Source organism: Neovison vison, chromosome 1 (genome assembly GCF_020171115.1).
Source record: "Neovison vison isolate M4711 chromosome 1, ASM_NN_V1, whole genome shotgun sequence".
NCBI lineage: Eukaryota > Metazoa > Chordata > Mammalia > Carnivora > Mustelidae > Neogale > Neogale vison.
The window spans coordinates 240,867,309-240,889,607 of NC_058091.1; the positions used below are offsets into that span (position 1 = coordinate 240,867,309).

The following is a 22,299-nucleotide window of genomic DNA, read 5'->3' on the forward strand; positions in this document are numbered from 1 at the left end:
TGAGGAAAATGTTGGAAAATGTCTAGTGCTCGAAGATTGGCAGGGGGAATAAAGACAGGTGTAGGCTTGCTCCTTCCCTTGATTAAAAAGAACCACCCAGTCTGTTACGCACTGTGCTGGGATTGGCCCTCTGCAGCTGCCGTCCCTGAACTGTGCTTTGGGTCTCCTAGCAACAAGCGGCGGTAGCCGGGCAGGAGTTGGCTTGGGGTGAGTGCGCAAATGAGGGCTGTACTCGGGACTGCGAGTGAGCCTGGAAAGGCCCTGGGACCTGGGGTTCCTGCTTTCTAACCAGACCTGATCCTGTGTGTGGACTTCCAGGAGGGGCGGGGACCGGAGGCGGCTTACCTGCCCTGGGTGGAGAGTTGCTGCAGAGAGGCCCGTCCGGTCTTCCAAGACCTTCAGACTACCCCTTGGCCTCTGGACCTCAGTGAAAGCGCTTAGGAAAACCAAGGGCACGAATTAGAGGTAGAGTAGAGGGGCGCCTGGGTGGCTCAGTCCTTAAGCATCTGCCTTCAGTTCAGTTAACAATCCCAGGCTCTGGGCCCAGGGGAGAGTCCGTTTCTCCTTCTCCCACACCCATGCTTGTGTTCCGTGTCTCACTGTGTGTCTCTCTGGCAAATAAATAAATATCTTAAGGAAAAAAAAAAAAAAAAAAAAAGACATAGGGATCAAGCCCCACATCGGGCTCTCTGTTCCACAGGAAGCCTGCTTCCTCCTCTCTCTTTGCCTGCTTGTGATCTCTGCCTATCAAATAAATAAAATCTTAAAAAAAAAAAAAAAGACATAGAGTAGAAATTATGTTGTTCTTAAAGTTCATTTATGAACCTAAAACCTAACCCCTAACCTGGGGCTCAAACCCAGGAGACCCAGAGATCAAGAGTCACGTGCTCCTTGGACTGAGCCAGCCAGGCGCTCAGACTGATATTACTGAGACACTGCTCACAGAAAAAGATTCGGCAGTTTGTAACTATAAGTTAATAACATCAAGCGCCTAGTAATATATATTTTTAAAATATTTTATTTATTCATTTGACAGAGATCACAAGTAGGCAGAGAGGCAGGCAGAGAGAGAAAGGGGAAACCAGGCTCCCTACTGAGCAGAGAGCCCGACGCAGGGCTCCATCCCAGGACTCTGGGATCACGACCTGAGCCGAAGGCAGAGGCTTTAACCCACTGAGCCACTCAGGCGCCCCAAGCGCCTAGTAATATTGTTTTTAATCACGGTTACATTAAATTTGGGGTGGGACGATGCATGTCGTTGCAGTTGATACCTGTGGAGAATCTACTAAGTTGTACCCTGAAAAGACAGAATGGAGATATCAATGCCCCCACCTCAGATATATGTAGAAAAAACTCTGGCTATTATCAAACCGGATATTGTGGACAAAGAGGAGGAGATACAAGATATCATTCTCAGATCTGGATTCACTATTGTTCAGGTAACTCAGGGCATGGTGATCATGTTTCTTTTTCTCTCTTTGCTCATTAAGAAAAAAAAATGGGGGCGCTTGGGTAGTTTAGCGGTTGGGCATCTGCCTTAGGCTCAGGTAGTGATCCCAGGTCTTGGGATCTGGCTGCATTGGGGCTCCCTGCTAAGCAGGGAGCTTGTTTCTCCCTTTCCCACTCCCTCTGCTTGTGTTCTCTCTCTCTCACTGTCTCTGTCAAATAAATCTCTTAAAAAATTTTTTTTAAATGCTTAAATATGTTAACCTATTTAGTGTCTTAGAACTGAGTACTAAACTTAGGTTTATTTTAACTTTATGTATTTATTTTTTAAGATTTTATTTATGTGTCAGGGTGAGAATAAGCAGGGTGAGCCCCAGACAGGAAGCAGGCTCAGGAAGCGGGCTTCCTGCAGAATAGGGAGCCAGATGTGGGACTCTATCCCAGGACCCCAGGATCATGACCTGAGCCACGGGCAGCTGCTTAACCCATTGAACCATCCAGGCATCCCTTATTTTAACTTTAAAGTGTAAAAGTTATATGTGTTAGTTTTAATTTTTTTCATACTTCAAAAGGATATAAAATGAGAATTAAAATTCCTTTTCCCCCTCTGCTCTAACACCCAAGTCTCAGTCTCCAAGGAAAGGCATCTTCTTAATGCTTTCTGTTCTTGCAGGATTTTTTTTTAAGATTTTATTTATTTACTTGACAGACAGAGATCACAAGTAGGCAGAGGCGGGCGGGGGGCGGGGGTTGGGGGAAGCAGGCTCCCTACTGAGCAGAGAGCCTGATGTAGCGCTTGATCCCAGGACCCTAGGATCATGACCCAGGTGGAAGGCAGAGTCTTTAACCCTCTGAGCCACCCAGGCGCCCCTTTGCAGGATTTTTCTAAGCATTTACAAACATTTCCTCCCCCATGAAACAGGACAGTCCTCTTCCCTTGATTCTTTACAGAGTTGCTCTGATAGCATTCCATGTTAGTATGTATGGCTGAATTGCTCTCATTCTTCTTCGGTTCTGTGTAATATTCCCCTCTGAATGAATGACAATTTATTTACTTGTTCCTCAACTGATGGACTTTAGACTGTTGGTATTATTTTTCAATTACTAAAAACATTTAATGTTTTAAGCCTTATTCTTCAGTTGGTAGAGGTTTGAAAATGTATGTAAAAAGAGCCTTGTTAAAGATTATCAAATATAATGAAAATATTTTAAATACTTTTTATATCATCCCTATTTGAAATTATAGGGTTTTTCATTCTCATATTTGTATAGTTTCATATTATCTATTTTGTCAGTGTTTTTAAAAAGAAAACGGGGGTGCCTGGGTGGGTCAGTTGGTTAAGTATCATGGTCTCAGGGTCCTGGGATCAAGTACAGAATTGGGCTCCCTGCTCAGCAGGGAGTCTGCTTCTCCCTCTCCCTCTGCCCCTTCCTCCTGCTCACATTTTCTCTCTCCCTCTCTTCCTCTCTCTCTCAAAAATAAATAAAAAGGAAAAAAAAACTTTGTCTTCAGGAAAAATAAGGGATTTCAGCTGATCTTAGAAGGATAGGTAAAGGCTCAGAGTAAGAATGATAACAAGAAAGTGTAAGGAAGTAGTGCAGGAATGTATAATGAAATATTTAAAAGACTTAGATAAAGAACATTTTAATAAGTTTTTAAAAAGATTATAAGATTTTAAAAAGATTATATTTATTTATTTGACAGAGGGAGAGAGACAGCGAGAGAGGGAACACAGCAGGGAAGTGGGAGAGGGAGAAGCAGGCTTCCTGCTCAGCAGAGAGCCCAATTCGAGGCTAGAGCCCCAGGACCTGAGCCTCATGACCTGAGCTGAAGGCAGATGCCTAACCAACTGAGCCACTCAGGTGCCCCTTTAATTAATATTGCTAGGATTTTTACCCTTAATCAGGGTAAACTCCAAGCAGATCTAAGATTTAAATATTTTTAAATTAAATGATATAAATTCTAGGGAATTTAGAGAAGAGCCTGCTTCTCTCTCTGCCTCTGCCTGCCACTCTGCCTGCTTGTGTGCTCACACACTCTCTCTTGCTCTGGCAAATAAATAAATAAAATCTTTAATACTTAAAAAAAGGGAAAAATGATATAAATTCTAGAAGAAAAGGTGCATGAATTTCTTTTATTCTTGGAGTGGGACAGCCGTTTTTTACTGTGACTTATCATCTCGGAGCCATAAAAGAAAAGATTGACAAGTCTGTAAACATAAAAAACTTAACATAGCCAAGTAAATATCATAAAGTCAAAATGTGAAAGCACATGACAAACATGGAAAGAAAGATTCTCAATTCATAACACAAAGGGCTAATCTTTAAATATATAAAGAGTTCCTAGAAAAAGATTTTAAAAATCCATTGAAAATGGGTAGAGCAGGGTTGCTTGGGTGGCACAGTTGGTAGGGCATCTGTCTTTGGCTGGGGTCATGATCCCAGGGTCCTGGGATTACCTGCCCCCATCCTCCATTGGACTCCTTCCCAGCTGAGGGGGAGGCCTGCTTGTGTTCCCTCTCTCTCTGCCTGTTTCTGTCATATAATCCCTCTCTCTCTGTCTGTCTCTGTCATAGAAATACATACATACATACGTACATCTATCTTTAAAAAAAAAAAGGGGGGGGACGGGGGTGGGGAGAAAGGGGTGGGGTTATGGACATTGGGGAGGGTATATACTTTGGTGAGTGCTGTGAAGTATGTAAACCTGGCAATTCACAGACCTGTACCCCTGGGGATAAAAATATATGTTTATAAAAAATAAAAAATTTAAAAAAATAAATAAAAATTAAAAATTAAAAAAAAAAAAAAAGAAAAAAGAAAAATTTAAAGAAAATGAAACAACACTGAGGTGTGCCTGGCTGGCTCAGTTGGTGGAGCATGCAACTCCTGATCTTAGGGTTGTGAGTTCAAGCCCCACATTTGGTGTAGAGATTACTTAAACATAAAATCTTAAAAAAAAACCCAATAACTAAAATACCATCTAGCAAAATCATAAAGGTAAACCCCTATGGAAGGGAATCTTGCAGTTATCAAACAGTATTATAAATGCATCTACCCTTTGACTCAGCAATTTTTTTTTAAGATTTTATTTATTTATCAGGTAGAGATCACAAGTAGGCAGAGAGGAGGGTGGGGGAAGCAGGCTCCCTGCTGAGCAGAGAGCCCGATGCAGGCTCCATCACAGGACTCTGGGATCATGACCTGAGCCAAAGGCAGAAGCTTTAACCCACTGAGCCACCCAGGTGCCCCTGACTCAGCAATTCTAATGATGGAATTCCTCCTGTGACCCATGTATTAATATGAAGTGTCATATATACAGATTATTTTTTGCAGCATTTTTTTCCACTTTTAAAAATTTAAATTCAATTAATTAACATAGAATGTATTACTGGTTTCAGAGGAGGTAGAGGTCAGTGATTCATCACTTTTATGTAATACCCAGTGTTCATTATATCATATGCCCTTCTTAATGTCTGTCACCCAGAGCATTATTCATTTTTGAGCAAAAGATTGAAAACAACCTAGCATTCAGAGATGGTTTGAATAAGGACTCCTGGGTGGCTCAGTTGGTAGAGCATGTATCTCTTGATCTTGGGGTTGTAAGTTCAAGTCCCACCTTGGGTGCAAAGATTACTTGAGAAAAAAATCTTGGGATACCTGGGTGGCTCAGTCAGTTAAGTTTCAGCTTGGGTCATGATGGTGAGGTCCTGGGATCAAGTCTCACATCTGACTCCTTGCCGAGTAAGAAGCCTGTTTCTCCCTCTGTCTGCCTCTCCCCCTGCTTGTGGTCTCTTTCTCTCTCTCACAAAAATAAATACATAAATATTTTTTTAAAAAACCTTAAGAAAAGGATTAGTTAAATAGACTGATGAAGCTATAAAATTGAATACTCTGCAACTAATTGTAAAATGAAAAAAGAGGAACTTCTCCATGTCCTGTTATGGGAAAAAAAGGTGACAGAACTGTGTACAGCAATCTTTTATGGTAGAGAAAAGCAACATATTCATATTCATGTTTGCCAATATTTGCAAATGAAACACTGGGAGATTAAAAAATGGTTGCCTATTGGAGAGCAAGGAAAATCAGGGTGGATTAGGACAGGGATAGGAATGTAATTGTTCAGTATATACTTAAAAAAAAAGATTAAAAAAAAAGATTTTATTTATTTATTTGACAGAGATCACAAGTAGGCAGAGAGATAGAGGGGAAGCAGACTCCCCGCTGAGCAGAGCGCCCCATTCGGGGCTCAATCCCAGGACCCTGAGATCACAACCTGAGCCAAAGACAGAGGCCCAACCTACTGAGCCACCTAGGTGCCCCCACAGTATATACTTTTTTATAGTGCTTTGAATATTTTATCCCTGTAAGTATACAACCTATTACGTTTGGGGGAAAAAAACAATTAAATGAAGTATACAAATAAGACAAAGCTATTCGGACGCCTGGGTGGCTCAGTGGGTTAAGCCACTGCCTTTAGCGCAGGTCATGATCTCAGGGTCCTGGGATTGAGTCCTGCATCAGGCTCTCTGTTCAGCAGGGAGCCCGCTTCCTTCTCTCTCTGCCTGCCTCTCTGCCTACTTGTGATCTCTCTCTCTCTCTGTCAAATAAATAAATAAATAAAATCTTTTTAAAAATTAAAAAAAAAGACAAAGCTATTCTACTTAAATTTTTTTAGAAGTCCATCTTTTTAAAATAATTAGTGAAAACCTTAAGTAGTTCATGTTAAATATGCCTAAGAATCACAAATACTGACACATCTTAATTTTAAATAATAGAAAAATAGGATAATACCGAATCGGATGGTTTTGTAACTTCTCAAATTTCTTTTTCTTGATTATATGAATTTCAGTATAAGAACAGATACAAGCACTGTTTTGCAGTAGCTGGTCCTTGAATGTTAATTAGCATCAATCCTAATGTTTAGGGGCACCTGGGTAGCTCAGTGGGTTAAAGCCTCTGCCTTTGGCTCAGGTCATGATCCCAGAGTTCTGGGATCGAGCCCCGCATCAGGCTCTCTGCTCAGCAGGGAGCCTGCTTCCTCCTCTCTCTCTGCCTGCCTCTCTGCCTACTTGTGATCTCTGTCTGTCAAATAAATAAATAAAATCTTAAAAAAAAAATACTAATGCTTAACACTTTCCCAAGTCAGCAGTAAATTTCGTACCAAAGAAAGTTTTGGTATGTTGCATGCTTCTTTTTTGTTTTTGTTTTTTTTTTTTATTTTTTTTTTAAGATTTTATTTATTTATTTGACAGAGAGAGATCACAAATAGGCAGAGAGAGAGAGAGAGAGAAGGAAGCAGGCTCCCTGCTGAGCAGAGTGCCCGATGCGGGACTCGATCCGAGGACCCTGAGATCATGACCCTAGCCGAAGGCAGGGGCTTAACCCACTGAGCCACCCAGGCGCCCTCTTTTTTGTTTTAATTGTGATAAAAATATACACAACATAAATTTTACCATTTTTAAGGGTATAGTTGAACAGTATTAACATTCCTTTTATTGTGCAGCCATCACCACCATCCATCTCTAGAACGTTTTCATCATCTGGAACTGAAACTCTGTACTTAGTACTCACTAACTGTTTACCCCTCTTCCCCGTCTCTGGGAACCACTATTCTGCTTTTTCTGTCTCTCTGACTTTAACTATTCCAGATATCTCATGTAAGTGGAATTGTACAATATTCTTTGTATCATAAACTTTTAAAATGGCCTTTTTGTAGTTGGAAGTCTATTCCTTAGGCTTTCTTGTTGCATCTAGAGAAAACCTGAAAAATGATGCATCCTTTCAATAGGTGGCAGTATTTCCTTTGTTACAAACTAATGGTTGCCTTTCTGATATTATTTAATACAGGTTAGCTTTGTGAAAATATTCACCTGAATTCCAAAAAATTTTACTTGATCTAATTTTTTTAAAGATTTTATTTATTTATTTATTTGACAGAGAGAGAGAGACAGAGATCACAAGCAGGCAGAGAGGCAGGCAGAGGCAGAGAGAGAAGCAGTCCCAGCACTGAGCAGGGAGCCGGATGCGGGGCTCTATCCCAGGACCCTAAGACCATGACCCCAGCTGAAGGCAGCGGCCTAACCCATTTAGCCACCCAGGCATCCCTACTTGATCTAATTTTTAAAAAGATTTTATTTTTAAGTACCCTTAAGGGTACCTAAGGGACTGAGCCACCCAGGTACCCCTCATCAATTTTAGTGTAAAAGGAGCTCTTAATTTTTATAATTATGCTCCATTAGACAGCATATCTGTAGCAGGTGGCTTCCTTTCCTTGTTAAGGGGCATGTGATAAGGGCTTACATTATAACAGATGAAATTTTTATTTTTATTTTATTTTTTTTCAAAGATTTTGTTTATCTGACAGAGAGAGAGAGATCACAAGTAGACAGAGAAGCAGGCAGAGAGAGGAGCAGAGAGCCTGATGCGGGGCCTGATCCCAGTACCCTGAGATCATGACCTGAGCTGAAAGCAGAGGCTTTAACCCTCTGAGCCACCCAGGCACCATGACATTATTGCAATATTATTAACACTTTTCTCTATGCTGTACTTTTAATCTCTCTGACTTACTACTTATTTTGTAAGTAAAAGTTCCTACCTCTTAATTCCCTTCATCTTTTCACCCCTGCCTCCTCCTAACATTCCCTCTGCCAACTGTTTTCTGTTTAAGAGTTTGTTCATTCGTTTTGTTAGATTCCACATATCAGTGAAATCATGGTAATTATCTTTCTCTGTCTGACTTATTTCATTTGCTGTAATGCCCCCTAGGTCTGTCCATAGTGTCACAAATGGCAAAATCTCATTCCTTTCTATGGCTGGGTAATATTCCATTGTGTATATATATACCACATCTTTATCCACTTATCTGTAGATTGATCCTTGGGTTGCTTCCATGTCTCAGCTACTAGTTTTTTTTTTTTTATTCAAGATTTTATTTATTTGACAGAAGAGAGAGACAGTGAGAGAGGGAACACAAGCAGAGGGATTGGAAGAGGGAGAAGCAGGCCTCCCACTGAGCAGGTAACCCAACATGGGGCTCGATCCCAGGACCTGAGGATCATGCCCTGAGCTGAAAGCAGTTGTTCAATGACTGAGCCACCCAGGCTCCCCTCAGCTATTGTTAATAATGGTACAATAAATGTAGGGGTGCATATATCTTTTTGAATTAGTGCTTTTGTTTCTTTGGGTAAATACCCAGTAGTGGAATTACTGGATCATTTGGTATTTCTATTTTTAGTTTTTTGATAAAACTCCATACTGGTTTCCACAGTGGCTGCATGAGTCTGTATTCACATCAACAGCACATGACAGTTGGTTAAATACCTTTGAGAAGTTTTATAGTCTACATTTAACTTTATCTTTCCATTTCTTCATAATAAAAAAATCTCAATTTTATAATCAAATTTGTATTAATTTCAAGTTATTAATTATTTAATGAGTTATTATTGAACTGTCATTTGAAATACTTTTGTTGACTTTGTTTCTCTTATAGAGAAGAAAACTGCATCTCAGCCCTGAGCACTGTAGTAACTTTTATGTGGAACAGTATGGGAAGATGTTTTTCCCCAATTTAACAGCTTACATGAGTTCTGGACCACTTGTTGTCATGATATTAGCTAGACATAAAGCCATCTCTTACTGGAAAGAACTTTTGGGACCAAGTAATACCTTAGTAGCTAAAGAGACTCACCCAGACAGGTAACTTTCCTAGGGGGAAAAGTGGAATCCAAGTATAAAAATGAGAAGAAAACAACAACAACAACAAAACCAAAAGTGATTTCATTGTAATAAGAATATCTTTTCAGTTGAAATTTTCCTAAGACAACTTTTTTGTGTTTTTTGGTTGGGATGGGGTGGGGTCAGTTTTACATTTTAGCTATTTAAGTGTCCATCTTAATAGCAAATACACCAAAAGGTCTCAGGGAATGTTGATTTGTGTTTGATTAGACTAATTCTTCTCCTCCTTGAATTAAACTGCCACCTAAGTAGGATTTTTCATAAGAATATTGGCATGGCTTTTTAAAATAATATTGTTTATAGAAGGCCAGAGAAACAGATTTTTAGCATTATCATTAAAGTTTGGAAATGCAAGGACATTGAATTCTTGCATTTTTTAATATACTTTGCCTTTTCACTTCTCACAAAACAACACCTCTTCTTCACCCAGAGAACTCCTATTTCCCGGTGTATCCTATTGCAGATTTAAATATATTTGACCCTCACCTAGGTAGATTTAAGCTAAAATTCAAAATAGATTAAAACCTCCACATGTGAGAAGTGGCAATGCTTTTGTAAAATTCCTAAGTAGAATGCATATGTAAAGAGTAAGGAAAGGATATCACACTGGATGGTCATCATCTCTAACTTACTTTTAGTCTAAGGGCAATTTATGGCACAGATGACCTAAGGAATGCACTTCATGGGAGCAATGATTTTGCTGCAGCAGAAAGAGAAATTCGATTCATGTTTCCTGAAGGTGAGTTGCTGATGAGTAATTTAGTCAAGTGCTTCTCACTATTGTTTGCTTTTTCTTTTATTTGGGTGATGCACCTGGGAAGGAAGATAACAGGGTTTTTCTCCAGTATATTTTGTCATATTTTGAAGTTACAGTTACTTACAAACTTGAGGCCAAGAATGGAAAATTCATTATTTTCCTTAGAACTAACTTGTGTCCTGTAGGGCATCTGTTGAGAGTTTACTTTTTTCTTTCTTTTCTCTTAGACTAGCCATGTTTAGGGTTTCTCTTCTCCTTTGTTGCAATTCCTTAGGTGCTCCCTAATGCACCAGTAAAGTTTGTTACCCATGAAAAAAAGACTCTCCCTTGGAAATTGTGATAAATTTCCCACTTTTTCTAATACTTTACTGTTTGCCTAATGAATGCTTACGCATTTATGAAATTCGTAGGTCTCAGACTGGTTTTTTGTTTCCATCCTGTTATGGAAGTCATAAACCTTTTAGAACTGGGCATAGTAAGGAACAACATTGAGGTTTTTAGTTTGTTATCAATATTTTTAGATCCAGAAGAAAATTTGGTGATTTCTGATGTAAAGAAAAAGATGTAAAGCATTGGGAAGCTTTGAATTTCTTTTTTTTTTTTTTTTTTTTTTGGCCTGTTATTTTTCTTTTGAGTCATTTAGGCCTATTCTTCAGTATTTTCTACTGATACTTATTCAAAGAAAACTGAAATCTGTCTTGGAGATTTTAAAGTCCTGATTTTTTTTTTTTTTTAAGATTTTATTTATTGAGAGAGAGAGCATGAGCCTGGAGGAAGAGAGGGGAGGACAGAGAGAGAGCAAGAGCGGAGAAAGAGGGAGAAGCAGACTCCCCGCTGAGTGGGAAGCCTGCCAACGTGGGGCTTATCCCAGGACTCCCAGATCATGACCTGAGCTGAAGGCAGATGATTAACAGACTGAGCCACCGAGGCACCCCTAAAAGTCCTGATTCTTTTTTTTTTTTTTTTTTTAAGATTTTATTTATTTATTTGACAGACAGATCACAAGCAGGAAGAGAGGCAGGCAGAGAGAGGTTGGGGGGAAGCAGACTGCCTACGGAGCAGAGAGCCTGACACAGGGCTCGATCCCAGGACCCTGGGATCATGACCCCAGCTGAAGGCAGAGGCTTTAACCCACTCAGGCGCCCCAAAAGTCCTGATTCTTAAATAAAAACTGAGTTTTGTTTTGTTTTTTAAAAAACTGATTTAAAGGGGTTTTTTTTTTTCTTATTTTTATTTTTAAATTTTTAAGTAATCTCTGTACCCAGCGTGGGGCTTGAAGTCATGACCCTAAGATCAAGAGTTGCATGCTGGGTGCCTGGGTGGCTCAGTGGGTTGGGCCGCTGCCTTCGGCTCGGGCCGTGATCTCAGGGTCCTGGGATCAAGTTCCGCGTCGGGCTTTCTGCTCAGCGGGGAGCCTGCTTCCCTCTCTCTCTCTGCCTGCCTCTCTGCCTACTTGTGATCTCTGTCTGTCAAATACATGGATAAAATCTTTAAAAAAAAAAAAAGAAGAAAAGAGTTGCATGCTCCACCCACCTAGCTAGCCAGGTACCCCACAAAAACTGTTTTATAGCTATTTGTACACAAAAGGATTTACCTACTTAAATATTTTATTCTGACTGATCTAATTTCTTTTTTTTAATTTTTAATTTTTATATTTTAATTTAAATTTTTAAATTAATTTTTAATTTTAATTTTAATTTTTAATTTTAATTGAATATATAAATGCATGTAAAATTCTTAGAGTGTTTGGTGCATATGTGCTCCACTATTAACTGCTATTACTGTTTTATTTTCTCTAGTTTTTGTTCATTTGTTTTGTTTTGTTTTAGAAGCTTTTCTTACTCATAGGGTTATATACCTAAGCTATTCTCTTAGATTACCTTTGGTTTTACCTATTGATTTGTCTTCTAGACATGAGTTTAAGAGACATAATTAGACATTTGAGAAGCAGAAGTTGTGGGATAAATATAAATGATTAATTACCTACCACACTGCAGATCTTCTGCTATGATAATACGAAGTTCTTTGAGTAAATTCTCAGAGTTTAGGATATGAGCTCTCTCTTGCTTAGAGGTCAGTCAAGAACTAAGTGCAAAACCCTATAGGATGTTTCACTCAAAAAAGTCACAAAGATATTCAGAGTTCCTAACCCTTGAAAAATGTAGCACCCTTACCTCTCCCTTTCAAAAGAGATGGCTAATTCAAAGCTTTGCTATATTTTATTCCTTCAACAAATTTATTGAATTGCCTTCTATGTGCCAGAAATACAAAGATGAATATTTTAACAAAAGAAGTACAATTCTTATACACTGAAAGGCATAAAACATTACTGAGAAAACTGAAAGGCTATCTAAAATAAATAGTTGTTCCAGGGGCGCCTGGGTGTCTCAGTCAGTTAAGTGACTGCCTTCAGCTCAGGTCATGATCCTGGAGTCCTGGCTCCCAGCTCCATGGGGAGTCTGCTTCTTTTCTCACCTTCTCCTCGCTTATGCTCTCTCTCACTGTCACTCTCTCAAATAAATAAATAAAATTAAAAATAAAATAAAATAATATAAAATAAAATAGTTGTGCCAGTCCCATGTTGATGGATCAGAACAGTCAGTATTATCAGGATGGTGGTTCTCTCCAAATTGATCAATTAATCTAATGCACTTCCTATCAAAATCCATACATTCTTTTATGTAGAAGTTGGCAAGCTGATTCTAAAATTTATCTGAAATTGCAAAAGATTTAGGCAAGGTAAAACAATTTTTAAAATGAAGAAATAGGTTGGAGAACTTCCATTAATCTTATTTCAAAATTTACTATGAGACCACAGTAATTAAGACAGTATAGTACTAGACATATAGATCAATGAAACACAATTGAGAATCTAGAAATAAATCCTTAAATTTATAGTCAGTTGACTTTCAACAAAAGTACCTAGACAATTTGATGGAGAAAGGGTGGTCTTGTCAACAAATGGTGCTAGGACAACTGAATGTCCACATGTAAAAAGAGAGAAAGAACATAGATCCTTGTTTCACACCCCCATACAAAACGTAGCAACAATGGATCATAGACCTAAACATGAGAGCTAAAAATAGCTAGAAGAAAACATGGAAAATCTTCATGATCTTGAGTTGGACAAAGGGTATGCATATGATATCAAAAGCACGATGAATAAAAGATAATATTGGTATGTTAGACTACATCAAAATAAAAAGTTTTTATGTTTCAAAAGCCATCATTAAAAATATTGAAAATATTAGCCACAGACTGGTAGGAAATATTTGCAAATCATATAAAATAAAGGACTTTTATAGGATTTATAAAGAACTCTTATAATTAATTCAATTTTAAAAAGGCAAACAATTAAAAAGCAGGCAAAAGATTTGAATAAGCATTTCATAAAAGATACACAAATGGCTAATGAGCACATGAAAAAGTATTAAAACATAATCACTGGGGAAATGCAAATTAAAATCACAGTGAAATACCACTGCATACCCACTCCAATGGATTATAATCAATGGCAAGGATAAAGACATACTGGGATCCTCACACATTATTGTAAAATGATAAAGCCACTTTGGAAAACAGTTCGTGGTTTCTTAGAATGTTAAACATGCTTACCATGTAACTCTGTTGCATTTCCGCTCCTCTTAGAATTTACCCATCCAAGAGAAATGATGACATAAATCTACATAAAGACACATGTGAATGTTTATAGCAACATTATTTAGTATAGCCAAAAACTGGAAACAACTCAACTATCTATTAATGCTTAAACAAAATCTTGGATAGCCATACTATAGAATACTATTCAGCAATTAAAAAAAAAATACTGATACATGCGCTACAGCATGGACGAAACTCAAAACATAATGCTGAAAGAGTCCAGGCACAAAAGACAACATACATGATCTGTTTATATGAAATGTCCAGGAAAGGCAAATTTTTAGAAATAGAAGCTCAGTGCTTGCCAAGGGCTGGGATGGGAATGGGAAATTGCAAATAGGCACAAGGGAACATTTTGGGGTAGTGAAGTGTTCTAAAACTGGATTGCACATACACACACATACACTAAAAATTTATTGTATACTTCAGTGGGTAAATTTTATTATATGTGAATAGGCCTCAATAAATTTTCTTAGTAAAATTACAAAAAATAGATGAGGTCCCTTCTCCCTTGGAGTTTACATCTAATGTTCAGAAGATAGCCATTAAACAATAATTACCCAAATAATTGCACAGTTGTAATGACTGTATAATTAGTTACTATATGGTAAGTGCTATACAAAGCAATTTTAGGGTATTATAAGAAACTATGATAAGAAAGGCCCAACTGACGAAGTGACATGAGATCCAGGGAAGAACATTCTAACATATTGAACAGCATGTCTCTCTCAAGTCATGAGCAAGAGAGAATGTGACACGTTGTATAAACAAAGATCAGGGGAAGATAAATATGAGGTTGGAGATGTAAGTAGAAATTACATGGTATAGATTCCTGTGGGACTGTAAACGCAATGAGGAACCAATGACTTTTTAAGGATGGGAATGGCAATAATCAATTTTCATTTTTATTTTTATTATTTTTTAAAAATATGTTATTTATTTATTTGACAGAGATCACAAGTAGAAGGAGAGGCAGGCAGAAAGAGAGAGGAGGAAGCAGGCTCCCTGCTGAGCAGAGAGGCCGATGTGGGACTTGATCCCAGGACCCTGGGAACATGACCTGAGCTGAAGGCAGAGGCTTTAACCCACTGAGCCACCCAGGCACCCCTTTATTTTTATTTTTTTAAAAGATTTTATTTATTTATTTGACAGACAGAGATCACAAGTAGGCAGAGAGGCAGGCAGAGAGAGAGAGGAGGAAGCAGGCTCCCTGTCGAGCAGAGAGCCCGATGTGGGGCTCAATCCCAGGACCCTGGGATCATGACCTGAGCTGAAGGCAGAGGCTTTAACCCACTGAGCCACCCAGGTGCCCCTCATCTTTATTTTTTTTAAAGATTGTATTTATTTGAGAGAGGGAGAGAGCACAAGTGAGGGGAGGGGCAAAGGGAGGGAGAGAAGCAGATTCCCTGATAAGTGGAAAACCCAACACTGCTTGACAGGGGGCTTAGTTCCAGAACCCTGGCATCATGACCTGAGCTGAAGGTAGATGCTTAACCTACTGAGCTAGCCAGACACCCCTCAATTTTCATTTTTAAATATTACAAAGAGCCCGGGTCCAGGGTACAGTAAACATGGTCAGTGTGGTCTTAACTTTCAAGGAACTTACAGAGTAAAAGAGACACATGACAAATATTTGTGTAACCAAAATAAAACAAAATTATTACAGTGATCAGTAAAAAAAAGAGTGCTGTAATGAAACTAATAGGAAGGGAAACTTACTCAAGTCCTTTAAGACATCTAACTTTTCCTGGCATCCTGATGAAGGACTCTCGCATTGTTAGTTGTCTCATTGGGACTGAGCCCATACACTAATCACACAGAAATCTGTCTTCCCAGCTCTGTTTCCTTGGGCCAGTGATGATTTATATCTGAAGACATGAGACCAGCAGCTTCACATTCTCATCTTTATCAAAAGTTGCCCATTGATGACATATAAAAATGAAAATAGTCTGTCAGCTAGGTCCCGATCACTCCTTTTGTCCTTCTCCCTTCTATCCCACTTGGGCCCCTTGACCCATGAGCAAGTGGTCTATTTCCCTGCCTTCCATGGAAGTACCTCTTTCTTCCCAAGATCAGTCCCTATCCCCTGGAAAACTCATCCATTAATAAAGCTATTTAAAGGAAAAAAAAAAAGTTGCCCATTGAATGAGGTCAACCTCAAAAGACTTACTTATAAAATACATTCTTCTTGGTATAAATAAATTCTTTGTTGTACTGCAAGTCTGGTTGACACACATTAGTATTTGAATAAGACTAAAATTTGAATAAGACTAAAATTTTCCTCGATCTTAAAAAATTTATTTAAAAACCTGAAAAATAGGGCGCCTGGGTGGCTCAGTGGGTTAAGCCGCTGCCTTCAGCTCGGGTCATGATCTCAGGGTCCTGGGATCGAGTCCCACATCGGGCTCTCTGTTCAGCAGGGAGCCTGCTTCCTCCTCTCTCTGCCTGCCTCTCTGCCTACTTGTCATCACTCTCTGTCAAATAAATAAATAAAATCTTTAAAAAAAAAAAACCTGAAAAATAAGAGTAGGAATGTGGCACACAAAAACAGTTTTTATGTGTATATTCAGTAGTTTATAAGGGAGCAAGGACTATGTGTTATTCACTGTTGTATCTATGCCACTTTGTAAAGTGCCTGCCATTATGTCGGGAAGAATTAATTGTTGAAATGAATTAATTGCCTAGATTTTACATGTTCTTCATATATATATGTATATATTTATTTGTAAGTGGCAAGGATCAGAGATCCACTAAAAGTAGATAGATTTACTTATTTATTTATTTATTTATTAAGTTAACATATAATGTATTCTTTGTTTCAGGGGTACAGGTCTGTGAATCATTGGTCTTACAAATTCACAGTGCTCACCATAGCACATGTTCTCCCCAATGTCCGTAACCCAGCTACCCTATCCTCCTTCTCCTACCCCCAGCAATCCTCAGTTTGTTTCCTGAGATTAAGCATCTCTTATGGGGAGGGTATGCTCTGCCTCTCAAATTCTTCATTCATATTTTTCTTTTTCACGACATTGTCCATTGTAATATTTACTGTAAAAAATATGGAAATGCAAATGCAGACAAGGATGTAGTAGAAAACATAATCAGAATCCTATACATGATCAACCTTAGCGGGGTTTTTTAGGTTTTTTTTTTTTTTTTGCTTTTTTTAGAAGATTTTATTTATTTATTTGACAGACAGAGATCACAAGTAGGCAGAGAGAAAGGCAGGCGTAGAGGGGTGGGGAAGCAGGCTCCCCACTGAGCAGAGAGCCCGATGTGGGGCTGGATTCCAGGACCCTGAGATCATAACCTGAGCTGAAGGCAGAGGCTTAACCCACTGAGCCACCCAGGCGCCCCAGCCTTAGCATTTTGATATATATTTTTTTGCCAGTCTTATGTGGTCTTATTATTTCTCTGTGTGTGCTTGTGTGTTTTTGAACACACTGTGTATGCTATGTATCTAGTTCTGTTTTCCTTTTGTTAAAAAAACAAAACACAAACCTTTATAAGTATCATGCCACTAAAATTTCTTTCTTTGTAATGATTATATTTCATTATTTGTGTTAGTCTTAAAGGGAATACATTTGTATTTGCAGTGATTATTGAACCCATTCCAGTTGGACAAGCTGCTAAGGATTATTTAAATTTATATGTAACACCAACTCTGCTTGAAGGACTCACAGCACTTTGTAAGGAGAAACCAGCAGATCCTTTTGTAAGAAATCTTTTTATTCACAATAAAGAAATTGTCTATAGTTTTCATATTTAAAACATTGTATTTATTTACATCCCTAGATACTTCAATATTGCTCAGTCAGGTGGAAGAATAGTTGGGTGGGAAGAACGAGGATGGTATCTAGGGCCAAATGTCTTCCTTGTTTCTTCCTTATAGGTACTCCCACTCATTTGAAGACTCAGAGATAATCAAGGAAGGTTATTTCATTCATTTTTTTTTTAAAGTAATCTATATGCCCACCATGGGGCTTGAACTCACAACCCCCAAGATTGAGAGTGGCATATTTTTCCCACTGAGCCAGCCAGTCACCTCAGGGAAGGTTATTTTAATATCAGCCCTGACAAAATAGTATCTCCAGCCTGTGTTCCCATTCTGAAAGGGAATCCCCTTTGGAAGACAAAAGATTTAATCTCTCATACTAACTTTGTCACTTTTACCAAAAACAAAAGATAAGGTTATTATTATTATTTTTATATTATGTAATCTCTACGGCCAATGTGCAGCTTGAACTCATGATCCCTGAGACAAAGAGTCACACACTCTACTGACTTGAGCCAGCTAGGTGCCCCTAGGCAGATTATTTCTTTAATAACTCCTTTTCATTGTGACAATAACATAGTTTACTTAGTAGGAAACCTGATATTACTGAAAAATATAAAGATGATAGGTGCGCCTGGGTGGCTCAGTTGGTTGGACGACTGCCTTCAGCTCAGGTCATGATCCTGGAGTCCCGGGACCGAGTCCCGCATCGGGTTCCCCGCTCCATGGGGAGTCTGCTTCTCCCTCTGACCTCCTCGCTCATGCTCTCTCTCACTCAAATAAATAAATAAAATCTTTAAAATATATATATAAAGATGATAAAAAGATACCCCTGGTTCCATTTCTAAACATGGTCTTTGAAGTCATCTTGCCTAGATTCAACTCTGACTCCAGACATCTAACCTCTGAGTTTTTCTCACCAGTAAAATGCAAATAGATTAGTACCTGCCTATGTAGTAGGAGTATTGTTAGGATTAAATGTATAAATTTATGTGAGGGCACTTGGGTGGCTTAGTTGTTTAGGCATCTGACTCTTGATAATAACTCCGCTCTTCATCTCAGGGTTGTGAGTTCAAACACCTCTGGAGCCTACTTAAAAAAACACACACACACCAAGAGATATGAATGCATGTAAAATTCTTAGAGTGTCTGTTGCATATGTGCTCAAATATTAACTGCTATTATTTTGTCTTTTCTGGTCCTGTTTTTTCTTGGCTCAGGTTTTATTTTTTTATTTCTATTACTATACATAAACATATATCCCATAAATATCACTATATTTAAATATATATTTTATAGAGATTATTTTAATAGTTAAGTGATTTCTTTTATTACCCTTATCATACTTCTTTTGTTATTTGAGTTATTTGCTATCATAAATAGTGTAACAGAAACATCTTTGAGTATAAGGCTTTTCACACAGAGATTATAACATTTGGAAAGAGATAAAAAAGTACAGGGGTACCTGACTGGCTTACTACTAGAGCACATGACTTAATCTCAGGGTTGTGAGTTGAAGTCTCAGCTTGGGCATGGAGCCTAACTGGGTGGCTCAGTTGGTTAAGCAGCTGCCTTCGGCTCAGGTCATGATCCCAGCCTCCTGGGATCGAGTCCCGCATCGGGCTCCTTGCTTGGCAGGGAGCCTGCTTCTCCCTCTGCCTTTGCCTGCCATTCTGTCTGCCTGTGCTTGCTCTCTCTCCCTCTCTCTCTCTAATAAATAAATAAAATCTTTAAAAAAAAAAAAAGAAATTAAAAAAAAATTTAAAAGGTAGAATTATAATTCAAAACAGATGAAAATCTAAAAAAAGTTGCCCTTGGGACCCCTGGGTGGCTCAGTTGGTTGGGCATCTATCTGCCTTTGGCTCAGGTCATGATCCCAGGGCCCTGGAGTTGAGTCCCACATTGCGCTCCTTGCTCGGTGGGGAGCCTTCTTCTCCCTCTGCCTGCCGCTCCCTCTGCTTGTGTTCTCTCTATCTCTCTGACAAATAAATAAATAAAATCTTTTAAAAACATGTTGCCCTTAACTTTCTTTTCTAATTAGTTTTTTGAGTAGGTAATATTTAGAACAGTTTTTTTAGTAAGCAATATTTAAATATAGTATGAAATTCAAAAGTTACAAGAAGATATATCATGAAAATAACTCTCATTCTTATTTCTGTTCCTCAGTCATTCAGTTATACTTCCTGGAGTCATTCACTCTTAGCAGTCTCTGTATATCCTTTCACTAGAGAAAATCTGTACATATATAAGCATATATATTTTTACTTAAAAACATGTACATTTACAAATGCTAGCTAGTAAATATGCCATTTAATTCCTTTTACCTTATTTACACAATATATATTATGAATTATTAAATAACACCACAACCAAAATTGCCCTGTTTTAAAAGAACAGGTCATGGCATTCTCTTGAATTGATGTTTTACAGTTTATTAATTAGTCACATATAGAAGGTAGTTTATGTTGTTTCTACGCTTTTATTACATGAACTGCCAACAGTGAATATCTTCATTCATATGTCTGTATACCATATATCTATGAATAAATTCCTACAAATGGAAATACTAGTAAAAAAATAATGTTGTTTTTTATAAAAGAATGTTTTGATGTGTTTGATGTGTGCGTTTTAAATTTGGGTAAGGGGGTGCCTGGGTGGCTCAGTGGGTTAAGCCTCTGCCTTCTGCTCAGGTCATGATCTCAGGGTTCTGAGATCGAGCCCCACATTGGGCTCTCTGCTCAGCAGGGAGCCTGCTACCTCCTCTCTCTCTGCCTGCTGCTCTGCCTACTTGTGATTTCTCTCTGTCAAATAAATAAATAAAAAATCTTTAAAAAAAATTTAAATTTGGGTAAGTATTGCCAAATTTTGTAGTGGTTATACCATTTTATACTCTGATTAAAAGTAGCTGAGAGGGCACTCCTGGAAGTCTCAGTCAGTGGAATATGTGACTCTTGAGCTCCAGGTCACAACTTCAAGCCCCACATTGAGTGTAGAGTTTACTTAAAAAAAAAAAGGTGGGGTGCCTGGCTGGCTCAGTCAGAAGAGCATGTGACTCTTGATCTTGAGGTCATAAGTGTGAGCCCTACCTTGGGCATAGAAATTATGTAAATAAATGAAAAACTTAAAAAAAAAAAAAGGAAGAAGAAAGTCAGAAAATTCTCCAAATTATTTTTCATTTTCATGATTGTTTTGTATATTCAGAGCCTCTTGATATTCCATTAAATTTGAGGATTGACTTTAACATTTTTGCAAAAACATTTTTGGGAATTTCGTAAGGATTAGATTGAATCTGTAGCTCACTTTAGGTAGTAATGACATGTTAACAGTATTAAGTCTTCCAGGGCACCTAGCTGACTTGGTCGGTGGAGCATGGGATGTTTGATCTCAGGTTTGTGGGTTTGACCCCCACGTTGGGTGTAGAGATTACTTAAAAAATAAAATCTTTTAAAAAAGCAAAAATTAGTATTAAGTCTTTGTATCCATGAACACCGGTTATCTTCACATTTACTCGGGACTTTAAATTTCTTTCAGCAACATTTTATAGTTTTCAGTATGCAAGTTAGTTAAATGTACTCCTAAATTGTTTTTTAATGCTACTGGGATGGAAATGATTTCTTATTTTCCTTTTGGGTTGTTTATTGCTGATATATAGAAACACAAAAGATTTTTTAAATTTTTTTGTTATTTTTTTAACATGTATTATTAGCCCCAGGGGTACAGGTCTGTGAATCGCCGGGTTTACACACTTCACAGCACTCACCATAGCACTTACCTTCCCCAATGTCCATAACCCAACCACTCTCTCCCTACCCTCCCCTCAACCCTGTTTGTTTTGTGAGATTAAGAGTCTCTTATGGTTTAGAAACACAAAGGATTTTATGTTAATCTTTTAACCTACAGCTTTGCTGAATTCATTAGTTATAATAGCTTTCCTTGGGATTTTCTTTAAAATAGGATCATGTCAACTGTAAAAGGAGATAGTTTGACTTCTTTTCCAATTTGGATCTATACTTGACAATCTTGCATAATGTAAAACTTAGTGTTTCAGTTTTTTGTTTTTTAGAGTTTATTTATTTGACAGATGGAGATCACAAGTAGGAAGAGAGGCAGGCAGAGAGAGAGAGAGAGAGAGAGAGAGAGGAGGAAGCAGTCTCCCCGCTGAGCAGAGAGCCCTATGCTGGGCTGGATTCCAGGACCCTGGGATCATGACCTGAGCTGAAGGCAGAGGCTTTAAGCCACTGAGCCACCCAGGTGCCCCAAGTGTTTCAGTTTTTTAATGGTTATTTTCTCATTCTCAGAGTGATTTTGTAAACTAAGTTGTTTTTTTTTTTTTTTTTTAAGATTTTATTTATTTATTTGACAGGCAGAGATCACAAGTAGGCAGAGAGGCAGGCAAAGAGAGAGAGGAGGAAGCAGGCTCCCTGCGGAGCAGAGAGCCCTATGCTGGGCTGGATTCCAGGCCCCTGGGATCATGACCTGAGCTGAAGGCAGAGGCTTTAACCCACTGAGCCACCCAGGCGCCCCTGTAAACTGAGTTTTAAATTGATATATATTTATACTACTTATAGTGTGAGTTTGTATATACAGTGTATTATTTATATCATTCATAATATATATTTATAATTTATAATATATGTATTTAAATGTTTATTACAAGTTTTTTTTTCCTCTGTTTTCCGTAGATTTGGCTAGCTGATTGGCTACTGAAAAATAATCCCAACAAGCCCAAGCTGTGTCACAATCTGTCTGCAGAAGAACCTTGAAGTTCCTCAAAGAACGAATCACTATCTTACTGTGAAAGACATGCTTCTACTTTAAAACAAACCTTCCTAAGGGGTTTAAATAACTATGTGTGAAATGAGTTGTTTTTAGAGATGTTTTAAACAAATGACTGTGTTTTATGCATAAGATAGCATTACCTAAG

General features: G+C 38.2%; 1 protein-coding gene across 2 annotated transcripts; it reads left to right on the forward strand.

Annotated features, from left to right (window-relative positions):
• Positions 1 to 165: 165 nt before the first annotated feature.
• Positions 166 to 22,221, forward strand: NME5 (NME/NM23 family member 5). 2 transcript variants are annotated; one of them, XM_044226857.1, is made up of 6 exons: positions 166 to 207; positions 1,265 to 1,439; positions 8,939 to 9,144; positions 9,822 to 9,922; positions 17,197 to 17,315; positions 22,058 to 22,221. In XM_044226857.1, exons 2-6 carry the CDS (start codon positions 1,311 to 1,313, stop codon positions 22,136 to 22,138), a joined length of 636 nt encoding a protein of 211 aa, XP_044082792.1. In that variant the 5' UTR covers positions 166 to 207; positions 1,265 to 1,310; the 3' UTR covers positions 22,139 to 22,221. The 2 variants fall into 2 exon arrangements, with proteins under 2 accessions (XP_044082792.1, XP_044082784.1); XM_044226849.1 differs by having other exon boundaries at positions 180 to 465.
• The last annotated feature ends 78 nt before the right edge of the window (positions 22,222 to 22,299 follow it).